The sequence below is a fragment of the Leptopilina heterotoma genome, unplaced genomic scaffold, assembly GCF_015476425.1.
Source record: "Leptopilina heterotoma isolate Lh14 unplaced genomic scaffold, ASM1547642v1 Lhet_42, whole genome shotgun sequence".
NCBI lineage: Eukaryota > Metazoa > Arthropoda > Insecta > Hymenoptera > Figitidae > Leptopilina > Leptopilina heterotoma.
In genome coordinates, this window is record NW_025111078.1 from 959,656 (window position 1) to 985,035 (window position 25,380).

Sequence of the window (25,380 nt, forward strand, 5' to 3'; positions counted from 1 at the left end):
CCTTCGCTTATTCTCTCATACACAAATGCATGATACTTGGAACAAAAGATTTTCGAGGTCAAACCCAAGAAACAATGCTCCAACTAACTGCAAACATGACAAAACAAATCAGATATTATAATTTCTCATAAAGATTAAAATACTGCAACAATCTTATGTATACAGTACGAAAACCTACCACGTCAGTCATATCCCATGAGTGGGAGTGAGACAGACTTATGCGATTCCCATACTTTCCTATGACTGACGGATAGCTTTTCTTACTGTATAAACTCCCAACAATCTTCTTAACAAAGAGTCAACATACTACCAACTAATTTTATCTCAAATAAACCTAAAATCTAAAATGTACCCCACGAACTGATAAGATAAAACTAAGTCCACTCTTTAATCCATGGCAATGAATTTTTATCAAATTTCTATTTTTAGAACCTTTTGACTTTTTACTTCTTCTTCTCTCAAATTTCTTTCCTCTAAACAGAAAAAATTTAGGCTACAGAGTCAAATTTTTAGAGTAAAGATTTTTTTTTAAATGAATATTATTTTTAATTAAAAACATTATTCAACATTATTATTTAAATTATCAGATATAAATTTAATTTTCGCATTATTACAAATACAACAGAGTGATGATTAAATGAATGAATAATAATAACCACCTGGGGGTTTTTTTTTGAGAGAGAAACATAATAAGTTCTTTTTAATCTCTATAATCTACAAGATGGGAGTTTTTTTTTCTTAAAGTGCGGCACGAATGCTTTATATCCCGCAAGAACTCTGCGAGAGAAGAAAATATAAATTCGAATCTCAAGGAAAATAAAAGTGACAAAGAAAACTGCTCTAATTTATTAATTTAAAATTAAATAACAAAACAACTTTTCTTCGTATAGGAAGAAAAGAATTGAAATGAAAAATTTCGAAAGTTTGACTATAAACTTTTGTTTCAATTACAAATTAGATTTGAAACCGACAACATCATTCTTTGCATTTATAATTTAAAATTACAACTGTGAATATAATATATTATAAATTTACAAAATTATTATTATTATTATTATTTGACAAAATATGAATTATTTACAGACAGTTTATATTTTCTTCCCAAAGAATATTTAAAAATTAACTTAAAGTATTTCGATTAAAATATAACTAAATATGACAAATGGAAATATGGTTAAAAAGTAATAATCTGTATAAAGTTAAATAAAAATATTCCAGTATAAGAGCTCTTTTTGATATTTATATCAGTAACATAATATGACAGAAAATTTAAAAATTAAATTCCATTTAGCAAGAAAGAAATAAAATGAATATTGTAAAATAATACAAAAATAAATTTTGTTTTTTAAAAATAAATCCAAACGTTATGTCAAAGTGAAACATTTCATAAATACTCAATTAGTATTTCTTTCCGGATAACATTCAAATACAATTAAATAAAAAAGGACGATTCTTTAAAAGGATTCTGTCAATTATTGTATAAATTGTGTTTATATTTTGATACTTTCGTTTATGTTTTCAGATATTTAAAATCGTCGATTCACTTTTTTTTTGTTTATTTTGGTTTTTTTTGGTTTTTTTTTGGTTTTTTTTTAACATGTCTTTTTTTCAAAAAGATAAAAACAAAACGATTTTGGCAAAATTTAGGAAAAATTGTAGAAAAATTTCTGAATTCATAGCAAATTATCATTGAAGACAAAGTATTAATTTAGGACAGAAAAAATTTACTAAGCTTTAATTTAAGACCAAAAACAGGTAAAAATCTTAAAATAGTTCCCGAGATATCGTGAACTATGTTTGGGGTTAAAAAATCATCGTTTTGGAAATAAACAAAGCCTGAACATTTTTAAAGATTTCTCCAAAACTTTTTGAGATTTTTTAGTCTATTTGGTCTTGTATTAAAGTCCAGGATCCAGGGAAAGTCTTGCATAACCTTCAATTGTTTTCTAGAGAATTTTATAGATTTCTGCCCCAAGGTAAAAAAATTTGAAAAAATCGAAAAATTGCTAATTTTCGTTATCAAATTTATCAGGTGATAAAATCTTTCAGAAAGATAAAAAAGGGCTTTATTATATATTAATCGACGCAGAATTTCGTACATTTTTCAATGGTCGTTGTTTTATCTCTTTATCTTATTCTCCAAAGAAATTATCACTGATGACATTTGCAACGAAAATCCACTACTTTCGCTCTATTTCAACAATTTATTCACCTTTTGACAAAATTTCGAAAAATCAGCAAAAACATTAGTAAATTCATATTCAATTATAATTGGAGACTAGCTTTAATTTAAGACCAAGAACATGTAAAAATCTTAAATAGTTTCCGAGATATCGTGAATTATGTTTGGGGTTGAAAAATCGTCTAATTGGAAATAAACGAACTTTGGACATTTTTATCGATTTCTCAAAAACTCTATGAGATTTTTTAGTCTATTTGGTCTTGAATTAAAGTCTCGGTTCCAGGGAAGGTCCTGTATAACCAACAATTTTTTCCTAAAGACCTATATGGATTTTTCACCCAAGGTAAGAAAATTGGAAAAAATCGAAAAATTGCTAAACTTTTGTGCCAAATTTAAAAGATGATAAAATCTTTCAAAGTGATCAGAAATTGCTCTACTAAACGTGAATCGACGTAGAATTTCGTACACATTTCCATAGTTTTTGATTTATTTCTTTATCTTAGTCTCCAAAAAAATTATCACTGATGACATTAGCAACGAAAATCCACTACTTTTTCGCTATTTCAAAAATTTATTCACCTTGTGACAAAATTTAGAAAAAATTATCAAAACAATCAGTAAATTTATATGTTGTTAGTACAGATGACTAGCTTTAATTAAGGACCAAAAACGTGTAAAAATCTTAAAAAGTTTCCGAGATATCGTAAACTATGTTTGGAGTCGAAAAATCGTCAAATTGGAAATAAACGATCTTTGGACATTTTTATCAATTTCTCAAAAACTCTTCGAGATTTCTCAGTCTATTTGGTCTTAAATTAAAGTCTAGGTTCTAGAGAAACTCTTTCATAACCTGCAATTATTTTCTAAAGATTTTTACGGATTTTTGACCCAAGGTAAAAAAATTGGAAAAAACCGAAAAATTGCTAAACTTCTCCACCAAATTTAACAGATGATAAAATCTTTCAAAGTAATTAGAAATTGTTCTATTATACATGAATCGAAGCAGAATTTCGTACATTTTTTAAAGGTTTCTGATTTAACTCTTTATCTTATTGTCCAAAAAAAATTATCACCGATGACATTAGCAACGAAAATCCACTATTTTTTCGCTATTTCAAAAATTTATTCACCTTGTGACAAAATTTGGAAAAAATTATCAAAACAATCAGTAAATTTATATCTTGTTAGTACAGATGACTAGCTTTAATTTAAGACCAAGAACGTGTAAAAATCTTAAATATTTTCCGAGATATCTTGAACTATGTTTAGGGTTGAAAAATCGTCGTTTTGGTTAAAAACGATCTTTTGACATTTTTATCGATTTCTCAAAAACTCTTTGAGATTTTCTAGTCTATTTGGTCTTAAATCAAAGTCTAGGTTCCAGGGTAAGTCCTCCATATGCTTTAATCTTTTCCCTAGCGTTTTTTATAAATTTTTACCCCAATGTAAAAAAATTCCAAAAAAGGAAAAATTGTTTAGTTTCATCACCAGGTTTATCAGGTGATAAAATCTTTCAGAATGGTAAAAAATTCTGTTTTAAATTGTCTATACTGTTTTTTATGTCCTTAGGTGTCTCTGGGTGCCTCTGGGTGTTTCTGGTCCATTTTTCGCTTATCAGAATTTCTAAAGCTTCTCAGCACTTTCGTAACCTAATGAAATAGTAAATAAAATGCCAATAGGGTCTACTTTAAATCTGACAAGACCATAAAACAAAAAAATCTGTTTCCACTGCAATCGTTCGCTTATTAACATCATATCATCAACCAAGCAGAAATTATTGCCGCGGAGGATCTTGTTTGCCACTATGTATATTATATATATAAACGAAAGATGAACAATGGAGGGCAGGATATCCTGTTCTGAATAATTGTCCAAGAGAATATAATGTGTGGTTTAAAATTTTTAATAGATCCATATACAGTACGTAAACACTGATTGTATGAACTCATATATACACTTTGGTTGGAATCACACCGCAACGTTTTTCCAAGTGAACCACTTTTGCCACACACATAAACACATTCGCCAATCTCTCTTGAATTTTGCGAATATTCTCTCTTTCTATATACACTAGTTCTTTGGTCTCTGCGATATGGTATAAAGTTTCAAACAAACGCGTTATTCGCTAAGAGAATTTTAACGGGAGCCGGTAATTATGCCAGGAAGGAATATTGCAGACTCTGCCTCTGAACCCTTACTTTTATGTAACTCTAGCCCACTCGATTATTCCAGTGCTGAATTCATTCTTCTCGCTTCTCGTTTGAAAAATAGATGGGTATAAAAAAAGAAGAGAGAAAACTTTTCTCTCTTTTTATATGAGAGAGAGAGAGCGGCCAGATGAATTCAATTTGTTACTCGTGCTGCGGTTCAAAATTGGAGGCAAGGTAATTTCAATTAGAAATGGGATTTTTGTTTCTGTCATATGTGTGTTCTTCGGTGAAGAAAGAGGGAAAAATAATTTTTTTACTTTTTTACGATTTTTCCAATTTTGGCGGCCATTTTTGAGACGCCATATTGAATTTTCGTAAAAATCACCAACTCTCATCATTTCTTCTGAAAAATCGAACATTTTGTGCGGAAAAATTAATTTTTTTTCGAAAACAGACACAAAACTAAATTTTAGGGTAAAAATCGAACTTTTAGAAGTATAGGGGATCAAAAAAAAAATATATGGGAAGTCAAAACCTCTATTTTTTGATGCTTTAATCTTATATTGTGATATAAAAAAAAATATTTCTGGACCATCCACTTGTTTTCTCAAGTGGCCTGCAAAGGCAGACAGACATAAATTCTGAAACCGAGTGTAAGTTTTCCATCTAGAAGGTAAAGCTTCCCTTCTCAAATCTAAACACTTGTCTAAAGCACGAAGAATGAAAAGATTCTCAAGAGCCAAATCTGGAATCTAAACTATCAACTTCCATGAGTCTAAACACTTCCGAGATTTTTTTTTCCCCAATTCGAAATACTACTCGAATTACAATTTTTTTTTTATTCTAAAATTAGACAGAAAAATAATTACATTGGGGTACTTTTTTAAAACTTTAAAATTTTTTATTTTTTATAATTTGGAAATATTTCTATATACAAATTAAAACATTTATTTTTACTATGTTGCTAGAGGAAAGATTTTCAAAATTAAATATCATTGTGCCAGTCAATTTTTTTTTTTTTTTTTTTTTTTTTTTTTAAAGCAATGTGAGTGCTTCATCAAAAAACAAAGTAGGGCTGATTGATTGTTTTGATAGATTTTATTGGGGGGAAAAAAATAATAAGGATGGCACACGTACCTTTTGAGCTTTGCAGGCGGCTGCCAATGGAAGAATATCAGACTCATGAGGTTTATGTCGTTCGCGTAGACAAAGTGAGCAGGCAGCAATCTTGCATTGAGCACAATAAAGGCTCACAGATTCTCCGTTGTGATCGGCACAAATCAGGTTACTGTCGTGACCAGTTCCCCGTACACTTTTTCCGCCGTTTGACTGCCATCTGCCCCGCGGTGGGCCCAAATTATGTGCCGCTAAGGGTCCCCTATTTGGATGGCATGCCTCCCTACAGGCGTCACAATACAAAACCTGAAAGGAGAATTAAAAAGAAAAAAAAATTTCAATTATGTATGTACATATTGCCGGATGGAAAAAAAGTTTTTTTTTCTTCCTTGTCAACAAAAATTTCATCTCTCTCTCTTTCTTCAAGAAGAAAAAAAATATAGGTCGAAATATTACGTCAGAATCGATATTGTGATCATAATATTCTCTGATTTTTTAATTATTCCATTAAAATTATACATTTTTTTTCATAACTATAAAACATGAAGATATCGATAACTCCGAGTCTTCGACTCGGAGTCATCGATTTCTTCATGTTTCTTCATGTTTTTATTTAATAATTTTTTTTTAAATTTTGCCAAAAATTTGATTACAATTTTTGAAAATAATTGAATTTCAGAGAAGAATTTTATTATTTCTAAAGACAATTGAAATTTTGACTTTTGAGATTCAATATGGCGTCGCTATTCTCCACCTGCGAACGCCAAGGTCACCGCTAGATGGCTGCTTTGTTCTTGGAAGTTTCTTGGAATTTCTCCTGCCATCTGGTGGCGACCTTGGCGTTCTCAAGTGGAGAAATCAAACCACCATTATTCTCTCCTTCAAAAACTTTTCTATACTTAATAAACGAAAAAATACTAATCAGAAAGCAATTTAAATCTATTTTTACGTGTCAATGTAATTAATGACTGAAAATTAAAAATAGTAATTTTTTTCTCAAAACTATTCGTGTAAATAATAATTGAGTCAATTTCTACCTTGGCATAAAGGAAAATAACTGTAAATATTGTTTCTTGTCTCTAATTTCTATAGTTCTTTTATTTCCTGTAAATTCCCCTTGTTCAGAATCGCAATATTGATAGAGAGAAAAAATTATATTTGAAGAAATGGTTACTCTGATATAGAAAAAAGGGTATAGGCTATAAGTCCATTATAAAGAGGTTATTGGTAGTGAATCGAGACTTTCCTTTGCTCGTGATCTACCTCTCTAAGAATATTGTACACTTCCGGGATTAAGGGTCACATGATCCGCCTATTGATAAATTTGTCTGTAGCGCGTAATTTATAACAGGATCATCTTTTATAAAATTCACTCAATGGAAAAGGTCTGTAAGCCGAGCTTAAAGATTCTTTTTTTTTGAGAAGAAGAAGAATTTTTTTTCTTACGAAAATATTATAACTTCACGTATGTGGATAAATTTATTTTTCTTCAGCGCGAGATTTTTTTTTCATTCAGCGCAGCACTGATAATATTACCCGGAAAATTTGGGGTAATATTGTCAAAAAATTGCGTCAATAGTTTCCGGAAACGTTGGCAAAATATTACCCGGCAAATCTGGGGTAATATTGCCAAAAGATTGCGTCAATTGTTTCCGGGAACGTTGGCAATATATTGCCCGGCAAATTTGGGGTAATATTGACTAAATGTTGCATCAATAGTTTCCGGCAACGTTGAGATAACATTACCCGGTTAATTTGGGGTAATATTGACCAAATATTGTACCGAAAGTTTCCGGCAACGTTGAGAAAACATTATCCGGCAATTTTGGGGTAATATTGACTAAATATTGCCTCAATATTCTCCGGCTGTCCGGCAAACTTTATATCGCAGAATAGACTTTTGAAATCAGATAAAATAAATTTAATTAAAAGAAAAATCAATGAGAAAAGCGCGCAATTAATCATGACGAAAATAACAGAACTTTCTAAAGTCAATAGAGCGCATTATTAACAGTGAGAAATAATAATAATTGAGAACAAAATTTATGGAAGCATTGACACAAATTTCCAAAGACATTGAGAATGTATTTTATTTATATATATTGCGAAAATGGGCAATTTACATATTTCAAATTTAAAAAGAAAGAAAGATTAGAATATTCTATAGTACACACGCTGAGAATTTATATTGATGACCTTAAGTCACAATTAAATTTGTGATTTACATCTTGACAGTAAATAATCAGGAAAACATAGTGCGTTAAAACTAATACTATTCGCCGCCTACTAAAATCCATACGCGTATAACGGTATTTAACATTTTTGCGTAGGAAAGCCTATTTTGTATTACAAATATAACACATAATATCGAAACAAAATTCTTGACAAGAGAAATTTTTTTTTAAATTGTTTTTTTTTAGAATTATGTTCGCTTATCAAATTAGACCCACTTTTCAACCGTTTTAATATTGAAAAAGTTTAATATTGACCCCAAGGTTCATTATACATTATTTTAAGAATTTAAATATTAAAAATTTATTTTCACCTCGAGTTTTTATTTATTTTATTTCATGTTAATCGTGAAATAATTTTGAAAATTAAAACTTTATAAAAAAGCGAATAATTTAAAATATTAAAACTAGGTATATAAAAATGGGAATAATTTTGAAAATTAAAACATATATATATAAAAAAAGAAACTTTATAAAAAAGTGAATAATTTTGAAAAAGAAAACTTCATAAAAAAGTAAATAATTTATAATATTAAAACAATATAAAAAAGGGAATAATTTTGAAAATTAAAACTATATAAGAAACTTTATTAAAATTAAAACAATATAGAAAAGTGAATAATTTTGAAAATTAAAACTACATAAAAAAGTGAATAATTTTGAAAATCAAAACTATATAAAAAATTGAATAATATTTCGAATAAAATATTGGAAAATATGAAACAATTATTAAATTATTGAATGAGAGTATTAATATTGTTATGACTATTATAATTATTAATAAGGTATTACTGGTAAAATTGCGTATTTTAATTTTAAATGCCGAACAAAATTTAATTGCATAAATATTAATTTGTTTTATTCATTTTTGTTCTATAAATTATGCAATGTGAATAAACAGAAAGTGAAAATTTTGTTGAAAGAGGTTTATATGTATATATATATATATATATATTAAAATGAATTTTACGATTCAAAATTCATTAATTAGTATTTAATTAAATCTCATTTGATATCGAGTTTTAATATGATGTTGCTTGTTATTTAAATACAATCGCACATACAGAGCTAAAATGAAACTCCTATTACAATTCCCCTTCTAAAATTATTATTATTATTATTATTATTATTATTCTTGTATATAAAAAAAACTCTATACATAGTCTCTAAATTTGAATTGGTAAAAATGTTTATTAATTTGAATTAGTAAATTTTATTAATAAATTAGTAGAAATTACTATTTATTAAAAAAACTTACTAGTAGATGAAAATTAGTAAAACTTTCTAGTAAATAGTAATTTCTACTAATTTACTAGTGAATTTTACTAATTTGATTACTAATTTAAATTAGTGACTGACTTTTTGCTTTTCAATTAATGTATTTTACTAATAAAATAGTAGAAATTACTATTTATTAGTAAAATCTACTAGTAGATAGTAAAATCAGTAAAATTTAGTAGTAAATAGTTAAATTAGTAAAATTTACTAGTAAATATTATTAATTTAAATTTTTGACAGACTTTTTGATTTAAATTTGTGAATTTTAGTATCTACTAAAATAGTAGAAATTACTATTTATTAGTGAAATTTACTAGTAGATAGTAAAATTAGTAAAATTTACTAGTAAGTAGTAATTTCTATTCGATAGTTTACTATTTATTAGTAAAATATACTGGTAGATAGTAAAATTAGTAAAATTTAGTAGTAAATAGTTAAATTAGTCAAATTTACAAGTAAATAGTCATTTCTACTAATTTTCTAGTAAATTTTACTAATAATGTTTACTAATTTGAAAATGACTGACTTTTTGCTTTTGAATTAGTAAATTTTACTAATAAATAGCAATTTCTGCTATTTTATTAGTGAAATTTACTAATTCAACAGAAAAATGTCAGTAATTTTACTAATAAAATAGTAGAAATTGATATTTATTAGTAAAATTTATTAGTAGATAGTAAAATTAGTAAAAATCAATGGTAAAGAATTAAATTAGTAAAATTTATCAGGAAGTAGTCATTTCTACTTCTACTTTTTTTAAATATTCTAAACTTTTTAAAATAACTTTTAAGAAGTTTTCTAAAGGAATTTACCCAAAAAAAATTGAAAAAGAGTTTATTTTTTACCTTTATATTGTTTGTAATATTATTCATCTAGGGTACCATGTAAGTTTTAAAATAAAAAATTTCCATAATTACTTATTTGCAATTGAAAGCATTTAAGAATATCTATTATGTACGTATATGTAAGACAAGAATATAGAAATTAATTATTTCATACACGCGAGAATAGTAATAAGTAGAGAATAAATTTGAATTAAGTAAAAGATAAAATATTAATAATATATATTACTGAAATATGGTAAATTTTACCCAAGAAAGAAAGAAAGCTATTTGATTGTATTTTAAGATCTGGGATCGACTATCAGGTACAAAAAAAACTCATTTTAGATGATTTAGAGTAATTGAAAAATTTTTAAAGTTATTTATTATATTAAATAAATTAAACATTTTTTTAAATTTTACCTGTTGGAAATTTTTTTAAAACATTTTCAACAGTATTTCCTTCATGTAATTCCATTAATTTTTAAAAGTTTAAAACTAAAAATACCTAGTTTAATTTAAAATTTTAATAATTTTTTAAAATAAATATTCAAATCTTTATTAAACTTCTACATTTCATTGTAATTTTTAAAAATTTTCATTAAAACCTTTTAAAATTTAATTATTCTTAAAAAAAATTGTACTCTAACTCTATTCTAATATTCAATTATTTTCTAGAATTTTTAACTTAAATTTCTATCCAAATTAATTTAAATAAAGAAATTCAATTCTTTTTACTTTGATTCAGACAAGTTGAACTAAAAACAGGAGGGGGGGATAATGAGAGCGACAAGGAAAGTCGAAGAATTCTCTCTCACTCTCCTTATCCCTACGCATGCGCGGAGCACGAAAGCAAGAGTGGGGGCAATGAGAGTGAGAGAGAACTCATCGACTTTCCTTCTCACTCTCATTATCCCCACTCTTTTGCCTCTAATTCCACTAAAAAAAAGTATATAAATAACTATAATAATTTCCATCGACTTGGACTTTCATTTTAACTTGAAGTATTGATAATTTTCTCCTTATTTTATACAATAATTTCCAATAAAAAAAATAACTCACCTCGCATTGTTCGCACGCAACAGTCGCATCCTTTGGTTCATTCTCGCACATCTGACACTGTAGTTTAATATTCTTCGATTCCAAATATTTCTCAATAATACGTTGCATTGCTCTGTATTTGGGTAAATTGTGTGCACCACCTTCGTCAAAGTAGACCGTCTTTTGGCAAACCGGACATGACAAGCACAGTGTACCGCCGGAGGGTGGAAAACCACCGTTTCCGGGTGTTCCCACATAACTTCCGGGCCTTGAACCTGTAGATGTACTACTGCAAACAACACCGGAATCAGTTTCCGACAAGATTGACAATTTATCAGCTTCCTGATCCGAGCCTGGCGCATTCGTTGAATCGGTTGTCGATTCCGGTGGCGAATCAGGTGGCGCCTGTAAATTCACAGCACAACTGAGACACAGCGCGTGCCAACATGGCAAAAGAACTGGATCGCCGAACAGTTCCTTACAAACGGAACATCTTAATTCCTCCTCCATTGTTTCTTACCAAAAAAAAATTTTTACTAAATTTCTTTTCAATTCTTTCTTCAATCCTTTCCTATTCTTTCTACAATTCTTGTTCTATTCTTTTTTCAATTATTTTCCTATTCTTTCTTCAATTCTTTTTTCCTGTTCTTTCTTCAATTATTTTTCCTGTTCTTTCTTCAATTCTTTTTTCCTGTTCTTTCTTCAATTCTTGTTCTTGTTCTTTTTTCAATTAATTTTCTATTCTTTGCCTGTTCTTTCTTCAATTATTTTTCCTGTTCTTTCTTCAATTCTTGTTCTTGTTATTTTTTGAATTAATTTTCTATTCTTTGCCTGTTCTTTCTTCAATTATTTTTCCTGTTCTTTCTTCAATTCTTGTTCTTGTTCTTTTTTCAATTAATTTTCTATTCTTTGCCTGTTCTTTCTTCAATTCTTGTTCTTGTTATTTTTTGAATTAATTTTCTATTCTTTGCCTGTTCTTTCTTCAATTATTTTTCCTGTTCTTTCTTCAATTCTTGTTCTTGTTCTTTTTTCAATTAATTTTCTATTCTTTGCCTGTTCTTTCTTCAATTCTTGTTCTTGTTATTTTTTCAATTAATTTTCTATTCTTTGCCTGTTCTTTCTTCAATTATTTTTCCTGTTCTTTCTTCAATTCTTGTTCTTGTTCTTTTTTCAATTAATTTTCTATTCTTTGCCTGTTCTTTCTTCAATTATTTTTCCTGTTCTTTCTTCAATTCTTTTTTCCTGTTCTTTCTTCAATTCTTGTTTTATTCTTTCTTCAATTCTTTTCCTATTCTTTTGACTATTCTTGTTCTACTCTTATATTCTTTTTTCAATTATTTTTCTATTCTTTCTTCAATTCTTTTTCTACTCTTTTTCAATTATTTTTCAATTCTAATTCTATTCTGTTTTCTATTCTGTTTTCAATTCTTTTTCTATTCGTTTTCAATTATTTTTCTATTCTTTCTTCAGTACTTTCTTCAATTCGTTTTCAATTCTCTTTCAATTTTAGCGAGAAAAAAAATATCGAAATTTATTTAGAATTTCTTTCAATTCACAAAATCTTCGACTCCTTTCAATGTACCACGTGCAAGAGCCTCTGAAAACCGGTTTCCGCGTTTGCTTTTTTTTCCTTCTCTCCCGTTCTCGTTCGAAAGGAGCGCTTGGAGCGAATTTTAAGATCTTCGATCCGAGGAGGAATTTTTATATTATTTGAATTTTATTTTCTCGAAATGAATCCCGTTTGGTGGAGAGATGATTTATTGTCAAATAATGAAATAATTTTCTAAACAATCGAAAATGGAAACTGAATTCATAAAAATTTTTATTCTGGAACTAGAAGTTTATTTTATTTATTTTTTTTTTTTTTGAGGTCAAGATGAAATTGAGGATTTGGAGAAAAATTAAAAATCACTTTTGCACAAATAGAAAACTAGACACAATTTTTTTTCACTCTTAACGCTTTTTCTGTGCATTGTTCCAGGACACTCACTCGTCTAATTAGCCACTAGTTATTAGCAGAAGAGCAACACTCGTGTAGTTTTAAATCTTGAGACACTCGCAGACTGCAGTTTTGCAAAAAACTTTTTTTCTTTCTTTAGATTTTTCGATTAAGATCTAAATTTCAAAAACAATTATTTTTTACTTTGGTTTTTAAATAAATTTTAAATTTTCTCTTATAAAAAATTGATTTTTAATTTTTATTCCCTAATAATTCAATTTCAAAATCAATTACAGAATATCAAAATTGATCAAATGAAAATTATTATTTTCAAATATTTCTTCTTCAATTAATTTTCAAATTTTTGGAATTTCAGTTCTGGAAATATTTTCAAGAGTTAAATTTTCCAGAAGAGAATTAACTTTGGTAAATTCTCTTTATATAATCACGCGAATATTTTAGCAAAAATTCCTTAAAATTCAGAAATTAATTCTTCCCTCGACCACCTTACTTCCACCTGCCAGTGTAATTTTCTCGAAAATTAATTATCAGTCGATTATCACCGAGAAGAATCCCAACCAAAAATTGTCGAAAAAGTGAGAAAAAAAATAATTCGCGCACTTTTTTTCGGCAAACGAACCAAAAATTTCAGTTAATCCTCAAAATTCATCCACATCCTTTTATTTAATTGTTTTACCGCTTTTTTTATTTTTCCACACCTCTCTTTTTTTTAAACACCGTTTTTTAAAATTATTTTTTAATTTTACACCTTTTTTTAAAATTTTTTTCACACCTTTATTTTTATTTGTGTTTTTCCAAAAATTTTCATTTAAATCCTTTTTTACAAAATTAGAACTTTGTTTTTTGAAATTATTTTTCTTTGAGAAAAATTGTGAATAAATTTTTGTTTAAAATTGTCGATGAATAATTTTTATTATGGGTGCATCTTTGCACCGGGATGAATCCATTTGTGTGCCTGATCACAATCACGCTTTCGCGGATGTGAAAATGCCGGTAAAAAAGCACTGCTCCGTAGGACAGCACTCTCTTGGATGCCGTCACCGGGTTGACTGACTCCAAAACTATGAGAGTCAAAGAACTGCCGCGCAACCTGGCCACGCATCACGATTCAGGACCGTGTTATCCTGGCGACGCGATGCATTGCAGGAATATAATACAGCGTACGAGTACCATTTATACTCTCACCTGTGAATTCGAGAATTCAAATTTCAAAACTGTACCATTTTTTTAAAAATTATTTTCAAAATTTATGTTTTTTATTCCTATTTTTATATTTATGGTATTTATTAAAATTTTCATAGGCAATTGGAAACTGGGAATTATTCCTAAGTGTCTAGGATTGATTGAGTACTTTCTAAGTACTCGAAAAGTAGGCTAAACTAATTGTTTTTGAATTGGGCGGTTACGTAGGGTGCGCAATAAACTTCTGCGCATTCTAGTGTGCGCGGAGGCCGACTGCGCATTCTAAGGTGCCGCCCACTTGCAATACGATTAATTAACTAATAAACCTTTTTTTCGAATTTTTCTCCAGGCCCTACACCGGAAAAAAGAAGTAATTTCTCGAAAGTGAATATTTTTAGCCCACTGGATAATAATTACCTAAATTTCACTATATTATTTTATAATTTTTTACGTTATATTTAAATTTTATATATTTTTTCCCCGAAAAAAATGAAACACCTGGCGATGAGAGTATTTTTTTCAATTTCTTTTCTTCTTGACGCGATTACGAAAGAGTTGTTAGAGTGTATAATTGAATTGGAATAAAGGAACTTCCCTTTTCTGCAAGTGGCGTTTGCGTGTCGTAAATTAAAAGGTTCAGGAAAATAGAATGCTATCAGTTATACGTGTGTATTTATTCTCATTTTATGGAGGTTCAAGTGAATGGAAGTGTTTTTTTTATCAAAAGAAGAGTAAGTGTGCAATTATTATTTGCACAAGTTTACACAACTCTATGCAATATTCATATTAGGTTCTAGTTTGGAAATTTGTCTCGAAACTTCTGTTATTCTGTATACGTTTACACCACATATATATACAGTGGAAGTATTTAAATTTTCAGATGCGGAATATTAATTTTATTCCTGGATGAAAATTTTGGCAATGAAGTTACATATGCAGAGAAGTGAATTGGTTTAATGGAGAAGTAGACATTAACGACTAGTGACTTTTTTTAAATAAAAATTGGACAAGTGATGACTTTGGAAACTAAAGACAAGTGATAACTTTGCACAAAAAAAGATACTGATAACTTTCCATCATCTAATTCTAAAAACGGTCTACAATAAATAAATAAACAAAATAATTTGTCAATGCAATGATTCTAAACAGAAAAAGATTTTTTAGCTCCTAAAATTACCTTTTTAGATAAAAACCTAGACTACCTAGAATGTATAATGCTGAAAAGTGGAAATTTTGCCCACACTGCTTAACTGGCAATTACCTTATATTTTTCGAACTCAAAATAATATTAGAGTTGTAATTTCTTCTTGTATTTTACGATTTATCTTTATTAAACACAAGTATCGACTTGTGAACACTTTTTCGAACTTAAATTCATTTTTGAGTTCTATCTTCTTGTATTTTACGATTTATCTTTATTAAACACAAGTATCGACTTGTGAACACATTCTTCGAACTCAAATTAATTTTTGAGTTTCTAATTTCATCTTGCATCCTTTTGACGTTGATTGAGCCTGTGAATACGTTGTTTCGACCTAGAACAAATTTTGAATTAGTATTTAAAATAATAAACAGTAGGGAAAAAAATAATTTGTCAATGTAAAAATAAAAAAAAATTTACCTTTTTGGATAAGAACCCAGACTATCCAGAGTGTATAATGCTGAAAAGTGGAAAGTTTGCTGACACTGCTTAATTAGAAATTAACTTATCGTCAATATTATCATTCAACTTTCTTCAAATTCTCATCTCATGCCAATCGCCTTCTCCCTTCACTTCTAAAAACACTCATTTCATGTAAACACCTTTTTTTTCAGTCTAACCAGCTGCATTTCTCGCCCCCTGCCCCCTATTTTTATTTCGTTTAGGATTCATCTTCCTCTCGATGCACAATTCGAGTGAGGAAAAGAGAAAAAACATCAGACCCACCGTGTTAGGAATAAAGAAACGAAGAACTAGATGGATGTTGGAAGGGCTGCGTGAGTGTTTGAGAAGCAGGGAGAGAGAGAGAGAGAGAGAAAAGGTGCAGAGGATGATCGAAGTTGAGAGAAAAAACGAACCAGTGAGAATGAAGGGAGGGGAAAGGATAAAGTGGAAGGAAGAGAAAGAGAGGGAAAAAGGGAAGAGAGAGAGAGAGAGAGAGAGAGAGAGAGAAGATAGAAGGAGAATTGTTGTTTTTTGTAGGATGTTCCAGGTGTATTGTAAGCATTGACTACAGCAGCCGGTCTCGCGTATATATGACTCGATGGCCCTTATTCTTATTAGAACAAGTCAAAGCGTCTATATATCGTGTTTAATCGAAACGTCGGCTCCACGTCTAAATGGGTGACCAGAGTCCAAAGTGCACGGGATTATTCTGGCCTCAAGTTTTCCTCCCTCTATATGTGGTTATTATACCAGAAGCTTTTCAAAAGCACCCACGTGCCTCATTGTTGATCTCAATGCGACCCAGCGCCCTCCTTTCATTATAAAATTCTTTTCATTTTCACAGCCTTGATTTTCATTCACTTTATATATACATATAGATATATATATATACTCTTTTTATTCTTTGTATTTTATTTACATCCACAATAAAGAAATGATATTTCATAATTATTTATCCCCCCAATGGCACTGCACATCTTCATCTCGTTTTATCTCTCAAACTTGAAATATTTTTTGCCAAATTAATATTTGTAATTAAAAATTAAATAATTTCTAATTTTTTTGTACTTAGATACTTTATAATTGATTAGAAGTAGCAGAGTACTTTCAACCACTATAATAATACTATTTGAGTACTTACGTACTCAAATAGAATTATTATAGTGGTTGAAGTAGGCGGTGACTTAGAGTGCCCAGTAAACCTCTGCGCATTCGAGTCTGCGCGGAGGTCGACTGCGCACTTTAAGTCACCGTCTACTTTAGAGTCTTTAGACACGATTAGTTTACTAATTGGTTGACTTTATTAATTCACGAAAAATTGTTTTACAAAACAAGAAACTTTTGCGATTTTTCAGTAGAACAGGTTTCACACTCAATAATTAATTTTAAATAAATAATTGAATTCTTAAAAATGTTATTATTTATAAAAATAATTGAATTTTAGCGAAGACTTTTTTTTATTTTTTTTTAAATAATTCAATTCTCGTTAACAATTTTATTATTTAGGAAAATAATTGAATAATTGTAGAGAATTAAAGACAGAATTTATCAATTTTTTAAAAAATAATTGAATTTATGAAAATAATTGAATTTTTGCGAAGAATTTTGTTTAATTCTTTTTAAATAATTGAATTCTCGTTAAAAAATGTTATATTATTTGGAAAAATAATTGAATTCTTGTGAAGTAAAGTATTTTGAAAAAATTATGTACACAAAAGTTTTAAAATTAACAAAGTGGTGAATGAACGAAATATATGTTGAAATACTGAACTCATAATCAATATCGGAGAATTCCTTCTCATTATACAAATTGCCTTCACCTTTTTGTTTCTCAGAAAAGAATACCAAAACTAATTATAGATAATAATAAATTACTAATATAGGTAAAGATAAACAAGTAAAATAAAAAGTTGTATAATTGTAAAGACTACTTAATTAATGTAGCAATATACATTTTTTTAATAATTCTTTATTATTTTTTTGTAAATTTTAATTAACAGCTACCTCGTGAAATTTCGATTCTATCTTCTTGAAGGAGAGTCGAGATTTCTTTTACAATTTCTTTTATTAATTCATGTTCAGAATTACTGCTATCAATTACAGAGTTTCCCTTTGTGATAAAAAAAAATTGTATTAAATGAATGATGTTAATTAGTAATGAGGAAGACCTTATATTACTAACTACTGTTTACTTCTCTCGTAGTAAAAGAATTTCTTATCCATCTCAGTATCGATTTGCTAAATTATTATGTTTCTTCAAATAAATTTTTCTAGTCCTTGGTGCTTTTTCATAAAAATAAAAATTTTGAATAATTCTGACTTCTTAAATTCCAAAAATTCAATTTAATAGGTAATACAAATTTTTTTTATATTTTTTAATTTTTTTTAAAAGTTTTTTTATTTTAAAAAAAGACGAAAGTCCACAAAAATACTAAATTCATCTACATATTTATTTAAATCATTTTTTTATTTCATTTTTTTTTCATTTTCATTCATCATTTAAATTTCATTCATGAAAAAGTCAAAAATAAGTAAGTTTCTTATTTTTAGTCATTTTATTTAAGTTTGATACTATATTTAAATCTTTTTTTTACTGATAAGCCATTTTATGAGAGGAAAAATATGGTTTAGGATCATTAGAAGATAATATAGATATGACTCATAATTGTATATAATATTGAACTAGAATCTTCAAATATTAGTCACTTTCTAAGTACAGGATAAAAGAAATTTTTGAAAACAAAATAAATTTTCTCTCATTCTTCAAATTTTAAAAAAATACCTTTTATCTTATAAAATTTCGTTTAATTTATTAAATTTTTAAAATTTTTAAAATGGTTTTGAATATTTTTTTCAATTACATTTTTAGATATTTACTCAGAATTAAAAAAAAAAATTTGTCTAAAGTTGCAAAAATTAAATTTCAAAAAAAAAATAAAATAATTTTTTTTATTCACTGTAGAAAAAATACCCTCTTTATAAAGGTGGCGCCACTAACTAGAGAAGAAATTCAAACTATTTTACCAACACGAAAATTCTTATCCCAAGAGAGACACAAGTTCAGATAGAAATGAGATGGCTGAGTTAAAGGTGAATGTTAATATAAAAATTTTCCTTCATAATAGAGAAATGAATTGTCAAGTAAGACATATTGAAGGGACTTTTCCTGTGCTTCAGATCGTAGATGTATCATGTCATCAATATTTGGAGAAAAAACAACTATACAAACATAGTAAATTTAAATATTTTAATTATTTATCTTCATGTTCATTCATTTTTAACAGAATTAATTTTTATCTTTCAAATAAATGTATCAATTAATATTAATTTTGATAAATTCTGACCTAAATAATACTGAAGTATGATTATGATCAGATAAGTTATTTTAGTTAATATTATTGACTTTTGTTTTGAAATTTATTTTCATTTATTTTGCATAACCAATTACCTTTTTTGAAAAGAATTTTTTATAATTAGTTTTCGTTATAAAATCTGTATTTTTATCTTATTTTGAATGTATAATAAAAAAATGCTATTACCTTTATTTATTATTTATACTATTATTTATTTATATTAGTATTTATATTATTTTTTATTTAAATTAGAATTTATATTATTTTTTTGTATTAGTATTTATATTATTGTTGTTATTACTATTCTCATTTTTATTCTTATTCTTATTTTTACTTTTTTTTATTTTTATAATATTATTTACTATTATTTTTAATATTATTTTCTATATTCATTTGTGAATTTATTATAATTCTAATTTTATTTTTTCAAAATACTAATAATAGTAATTTTCGTGCTCCCTTTCTGTAAAATCTTGGATTATGTGAGAGAAGGAGAAATCACTGATTTTTTAAATACATATATGAGTCCCTTAAATAGATTTCCAAAAATTTTGTCTACATCCGACCCTGATGGATTTTAATTTGATTACGTAATAAAAATTCAAACCAACATTATAAGTGACAGATGAACGAAATTTAAAAGCCTTTCAAAAATTCCTTAAGATAAAAACAATCCTATAAATAAATTAATCAAAATTAAATGTATTGTCAATTATTACCTATGAATTTATTAAAATTTCATTTTTTATATTTATAAATATTTAAAAAATTATGAATAAAAAAACATGAAAATATAATTGTTTTTTTTTATTATTTTCAGGTACAAAAAGAAACTGTCGATGATAGGATCATCTAAATTATTGAATTAAGAAAATTTTTGAAAAATAGAAGAAAAATGAATTCAAGTATAATAAAGATGAATGGGAAATTGCCTCTTGGAATTTTCAGATATACTTCCACAAGTAGGTTAGTAAGTAAATGTAAATTAAATGTAAAAAATAACTTTTCGTTTTAAAATACTCATTAATTTTATTAACCTATTGTTTACTATTTGATTATTCTCAAGTTTAACTAGATTTAAAAAAAAATTTAATAAAGAAACTACTATTTTTTTGCTACATTATAAACTGGAGAAAAAATTTAATGAGAGAATTTTTTAAGGTTAAAAAATTGTTATTGTAAATTTTAAAAATATTTGGAAAAGTGTATTAAAAAATTAGAAATTAAATTGAAAATTTTAAATTTCAGTTCCGATGTATGTGGAGTGTACGATCTGGTGGTCGTCGGGGGTGGAATTGTCGGATGTGCAACCGCAAGAGAAATGAAATCAAGACATCCTAATTTAAAAATTGCAATAGTAGAAAAAGAAAATAAACTTGCGATGCATCAAACTGGTCATAATAGTGGGGTTGTTCATGCCGGCATTTACTACACACCCGGAAGTATCAAGGTTCAGTGTTTTAAAATATTTTACGATTTATCTTTATTAAACACAAGTATCGACTTGTGAACACTTTTTCGAACTCAAATTCAATTTTGAGTTATATCTTCTTGTATTTTACGATTTATCTTTATTAAACACAAGTATCGACTTGTGAACACATTCTTCGAACTCAAATTAATTTTTGAGTTCGAATTTCTTCTTGCATCCTTCTGATGTTGATTAAGCCGGTGAATCGTTGTTTCGACCTAGAACAAATTTTGCATTAGTATTTAAAATAATGAACAATAGGGAAAATTTAATTCAATTACAAAACAAAATATGATGGTATTAATTTCACAGAAAATGATTGTAGGCAAGACTTTGTGTGGAGGGAATGAAACATTCATATGACTACTTTTCTAAGCACGACATCCCTTACAAGAAGGCAGGAAAGCTAATTGTCGCAAGAAATCAAAACGAAGTGGAAAAACTACACGAACTTTTTGAACGGGGTCAAAAAAATAACGTACCAAATTTGGAACTTGTGGAGAAAGATTGTATACAGAAATACGAACCTAACTGCAAGGTGAGAATCTGCCTATGGTTATTTGCTCGTTGTCGTCGTCTTCTTTGATTGTCTTCCAGTTCTAAGTTTGAAATCAGTAAAAGAAAAGATAATTTTAGTAATTAGTAATTAAATTAGAAATAAAGTAATAAGTATTGTTTGATATCATATAAAATATACTTACAGGGGGAGAAGGCCATTTGGTCACCATGGACTGGAATCGTAGACTGGGCCCTCGTTTGCCAACACTTTGCTGATCAATTCAAAGAAATGGGTGGAGATGTTTTTCTTAATTTTGAAGTGACAGGTTTCACAGAATGCACTGAATCGAAAAGTTCCATGGAGCACGCTCCCATTTCTGTCACTTCGAAAAATAAGGTAAAACTATATTCAGAAAAGGAGATTTTATCACATTGTTGATATGGTACTTTTTTGCAGACTCTAGTATCAAAATATGTTTTGACTTGCGCTGGTCTACATTCAGATCGATTGGCTGTAATGACTGGCTGTGATCTAAGTCCTCGAATAATCCCCTTTAGGGGAGAATATCTCATGTTGAATGACGACAAAAAGGATATCTGCTCAACTAACATTTATCCAGTCCCAGATCCGCGATTTCCGTTTTTAGGGGTCCACTTTACGCCCAGAATGAGTGGAGACATGTGGCTTGGTCCCAATGCAGTTTTGGCATTAGCTAGAGAAGGCTACAGGTACCTTAAAAAAATTAACAAATAAAAATCTAATTTCTCAACTCGATGTTTTAATTTACAGTTGGAAGGATATTAACATCAAAGACTGCATCGAAATGGCCAAGTTCCCAGGACTTTACAAACTTTGCTTCAAATATTTCGTGCCTGGAATGAAGGAAATGGTTAAGTCTATTTTCTATCAATTATCAGTCAAGGAATGTCAAGAATTCGTACCGGAAATCACAGCCAAGGATGTAAAAAGGTACTTTTTTCAAACAAAGAACTGAAAAGTCTATAATTTAAAAAAAAATTGTTTCCAAAGGGGTCCAGCGGGAGTCAGAGCTCAAGCAATGGACAACAACGGAAACTTAGTGGACGATTTTGTATTCGACGAAGGAAAAGGAACTATCGGAAGTAGAATTGTTCATGTTCGTAATGCTCCATCTCCAGCTGCAACAAGTTCAATGTCAATAGCAAAATTTATTTCCGAAAAAATTGAAAAAGAATTCAAATTTTAAATTTCACATATACCTTTTATTTTAAATGCTCATATATTCTCAGAGAAGGACTAGTTTTTGTACATATAATAAGCGCATTCAAAGTGTTTGGAAATTAATAATAAAAGCATAGAAACTCAAAAAATTAAATTTCACACTCAGTCTATAAGTACTCACACTACCTCAAAAGTTAAAAAAGTATGTACAATAAAAATTACATATTTTTTTTCCGGAGAATGTAAGTCTTTCACAAAAATGCTTTCCATTTTGTTCATATGTACACATTGATATAAATAAATTTATTCTACCTAATATAGTGTTATAATTTTTTTGTAAACATTACAATAATTGAAGATTTGGATGGAAGAGTTGTACAACAATTTTTGTACTCAAAAATTTGTTGAGAAAAAAAATTAAATTATCCTGAAACCTGTTGTCGATAAAAGAAGATGTCGTCCTGCAAAATCCCAAGCGGCTGTTAGATGGTAACCCATATTCGTCAACACAACCAGGTATTCAGCAAGTGCAAACAATGAATAAACTGAAAATCAATTTAAATATATAAAAAATCGTGGGAAGGTTTTTTAGTGAATGTAACATGTTCAAGTACGTATCAATTAAAACTATTTCAATTTTAATTTGTAGGCTATTTTTTCTAGTTCTGTACACTAGAAACTAGTACGATAGAAAATGCTTTGGAAAACTTTATGTAGTCTTAAAGTTTTTATTAAACAGTCATAAATGAACATGAACATTTGTTTGTCTTTTCAAATTTTCAAAAGAAACCCTTTTTTCGTTTGCAAAAAATTTTAATGAAATAAGTCAATAAAATTTGCTTTGCTTATTTATAACTATTAATAGAAATATTTTGTAGCAATAAATACCTATTGGTTCGCAGAAAGTATTGTGCCTGTAGAAGAAGTAGCAAGCCGAAAATATGGAAGTTACGTTGAAGATCATGGAGCGATATTTCCACTTCATGGAAGTCGTATTAGAAGGATCCTTAGTGATATTTCTGCATTTTGTCATTATGTAATAAGTTAGGAACATGTGAACCAAGGACATTATTAGAAATGTTATGAATGATAATTTATGTATGGCTGAAAACGAAAAAGCAAAGAAATTAGAATAATGCAACTACAATCATAAAATTAACAAATAAAACTTATGAATAATTATACTCACCGTAATTTTCATTGGAAGACCAAAAACTTAAAGAAACAAGTGAAATATTCTCTAAGGCATAAGTGACTAGTGCCAAATTGCTTAATCCATTTGCCCATTTGTGAATTTTCTCCTTGTAAAGTCTGTAGTACATGAGGAAAATTAAAGCCCTCACTAAAGCTTGCAATGCTATTGCTCCTTTCCATACATTCTTCTGTGGCTTATAATGGCCAATTGCTGCTGAGACTGATGGCAGAAAATTGTAAACCTGAACAGAAAAATCATATTAAAACTTATTTATCAATACTAATAAAAAAAAATTTTTTTAAACGATCCGAATTCTGAATAATTTGATTTTTAAAAAATGACTCACCTGACAATGGGTTGAGGTCGAATGTTCAAAATTATAAACAATAGACCAAATAACACAAAAAATGAAAGCGAAGAAGGGTAATGAGACCGTGAACCAAGCAACTTTTGAAAATGGCAAGACAATTCTGTATCTTGGAATTTCTCCATCAACTAATGGAATATATTCACTTCCACCTCTTTTCAACATTTCGTCGTATCCTTTGGCTCCATCCGCCCTTTTTCGCATCCTTGTGTCAGCCTGTAAATTTTAGAAACAATTTTTAAATTTTTCATATTTAAAAATTCCAATCTCCCCATTGGGAAATAAGTAATAAATTCCTTTGTAACCATTTCAAAAATAGTTGTTAACTAAAACAAAGTAAAATTTACAGAATGACTATTAAGGAATCAGAAACTTTCAATTAAACAAACTAAATTTTTTTCAAAAGATAGAAAAACATTTAACAGATGTGCTAACCATATTTGCATTATTGCCGTTCCGAGATATACTGGATCATTTTGCAAAGTTTTAATACGTAATCAAAGAAGTCTTTTTATTCACTTACATGCAGTTGCTACAGAAATCCTCTTAGTGAGATCGAAGTCCACGTGCCGATAAATACATGTTGTCTCCACTATATATAAAACATACAAAACAAAGTTCATATCGGGAGCCGCCCTCTGAAATTAAGCCCTCTAATAATTATCAACGTGTCAATAATAATTAACGCAGTCAGCTGATCATTTCTGACAGTAATATTCCGCCGAGAAAATTTGAGGTTAGGTTTTTAAATTCTACTATAGAGGACTATTTTCATCTGTTCTCACTAGATAGCGACACGTAATTATTTTGACAGTTTTTTTTATTAAATTTTTTTATTAAATTGTTTGACAAAATTTAGATCATAACTCATAATTAGTCTTCAAGAAAGTTATTACTTTCTTGAATAGTAGTTATATGAGTTAATTTTTAGTCTGGGGTAAATTTCTTATAATTTAAAGGGACTTTGGAAACTGTTAGTTCAGTAAAGTGTTCATAGTTGGCGTTTCCAAGGGTAGTTTTTAGTATTTTACTTCCCCTTCTATTTATTGGGTTTTAAAATACATCAACTGTTTACAACCAACACTCGTGTTTTGATTGTCTGCTTTACCAACAAAAAAAAAAACAAAACAATCAAAACTTATTTGAATAGGTTATGAATTTACGAAAAATTATTTTACCGAATAATAAACATTCGCGGTTTCTAGGTTATGAACTGTGATTATTTTTCGGTAAAATAAATTTGCGTAAATTGACCACCTATGAATTTTTGACAGAAGTTTCAAATAATCATTGGAACTTTCGACAAAAGTAACAAATAATCATTCGAACTTTTGGCAAAAGTAACAAATAATTATTCGAACTTTTGGCAAAAGTATCAAATGAACATTCGAACTTTTAGTTAGGCGAAAAATCATTATTATCATTACTATTATTATTATTATTATAATTATTACTATTATTGTTATTATTACTATTATTGTTAATATTGTTATTATTATTATTACTATTATTACACAACAGTGACAATTCTGATAATCATATTGTCGAGTAGCTGACTTGAGATGAATTCGATTTGACAGAAACCAAAGATATGAGATGGTCTAATGGCGTTAAATTATTGTGAGATTTTTGATGGCGCGAACCCTGTCGAGAATTTTTGGAACCAAATTTCCTGTTTGCAGGCTAGTG

General features: G+C 28.2%; 3 protein-coding genes across 5 annotated transcripts in view; 1 reads left to right on the top strand and 2 right to left on the bottom strand.

Annotated features, from left to right (window-relative positions):
* The window catches only part of LOC122506415 (E3 ubiquitin-protein ligase TRIM9), an 87,407-nt gene extending 75,946 nt beyond the window's left edge, over positions 1-11,461 (bottom strand). For both annotated transcript variants that reach the window (XM_043618562.1, XM_043618561.1), the window contains exons 1-2: positions 10,841-11,461; positions 5,470-5,754 (exon numbers count right to left, since the gene is read on the bottom strand). In XM_043618562.1, coding sequence (XP_043474497.1) covers positions 5,470-5,754; positions 10,841-11,329 — 774 coding nt within the window. In that variant the 5' untranslated portion in view covers positions 11,330-11,461. The remainder of the gene's footprint in view (positions 1-5,469; positions 5,755-10,840) is intronic.
* A 7,222-nt stretch (positions 11,462-18,683) lies between these two features.
* Positions 18,684-22,445, top strand: LOC122506484 (L-2-hydroxyglutarate dehydrogenase, mitochondrial). The gene is made up of 8 exons (XM_043618697.1): positions 18,684-18,838; positions 19,780-19,925; positions 20,208-20,409; positions 20,756-20,968; positions 21,134-21,325; positions 21,386-21,657; positions 21,719-21,898; positions 21,959-22,445. Exons 2-8 carry the CDS (start codon positions 19,855-19,857, stop codon positions 22,152-22,154), a joined length of 1,326 nt encoding a protein of 441 aa, XP_043474632.1. The 5' UTR covers positions 18,684-18,838; positions 19,780-19,854; the 3' UTR covers positions 22,155-22,445.
* LOC122506486 (post-GPI attachment to proteins factor 2-like) lies at positions 22,149-24,450 on the bottom strand. Of its 2 annotated transcripts, none has more exons than XM_043618698.1 (5): positions 24,127-24,450; positions 23,671-23,907; positions 23,319-23,565; positions 23,018-23,233; positions 22,149-22,674 (listed from the first exon to the last, which is right to left on the bottom strand). In XM_043618698.1, exons 1-5 carry the CDS (start codon positions 24,127-24,129, stop codon positions 22,547-22,549), a joined length of 831 nt encoding a protein of 276 aa, XP_043474633.1. In that variant the 5' UTR covers positions 24,130-24,450; the 3' UTR covers positions 22,149-22,546. The 2 variants fall into 2 exon arrangements, with proteins under 2 accessions (XP_043474633.1, XP_043474634.1); XM_043618699.1 differs by having other exon boundaries at positions 24,215-24,447.
* Positions 24,451-25,380: the final 930 nt, after the last annotated feature.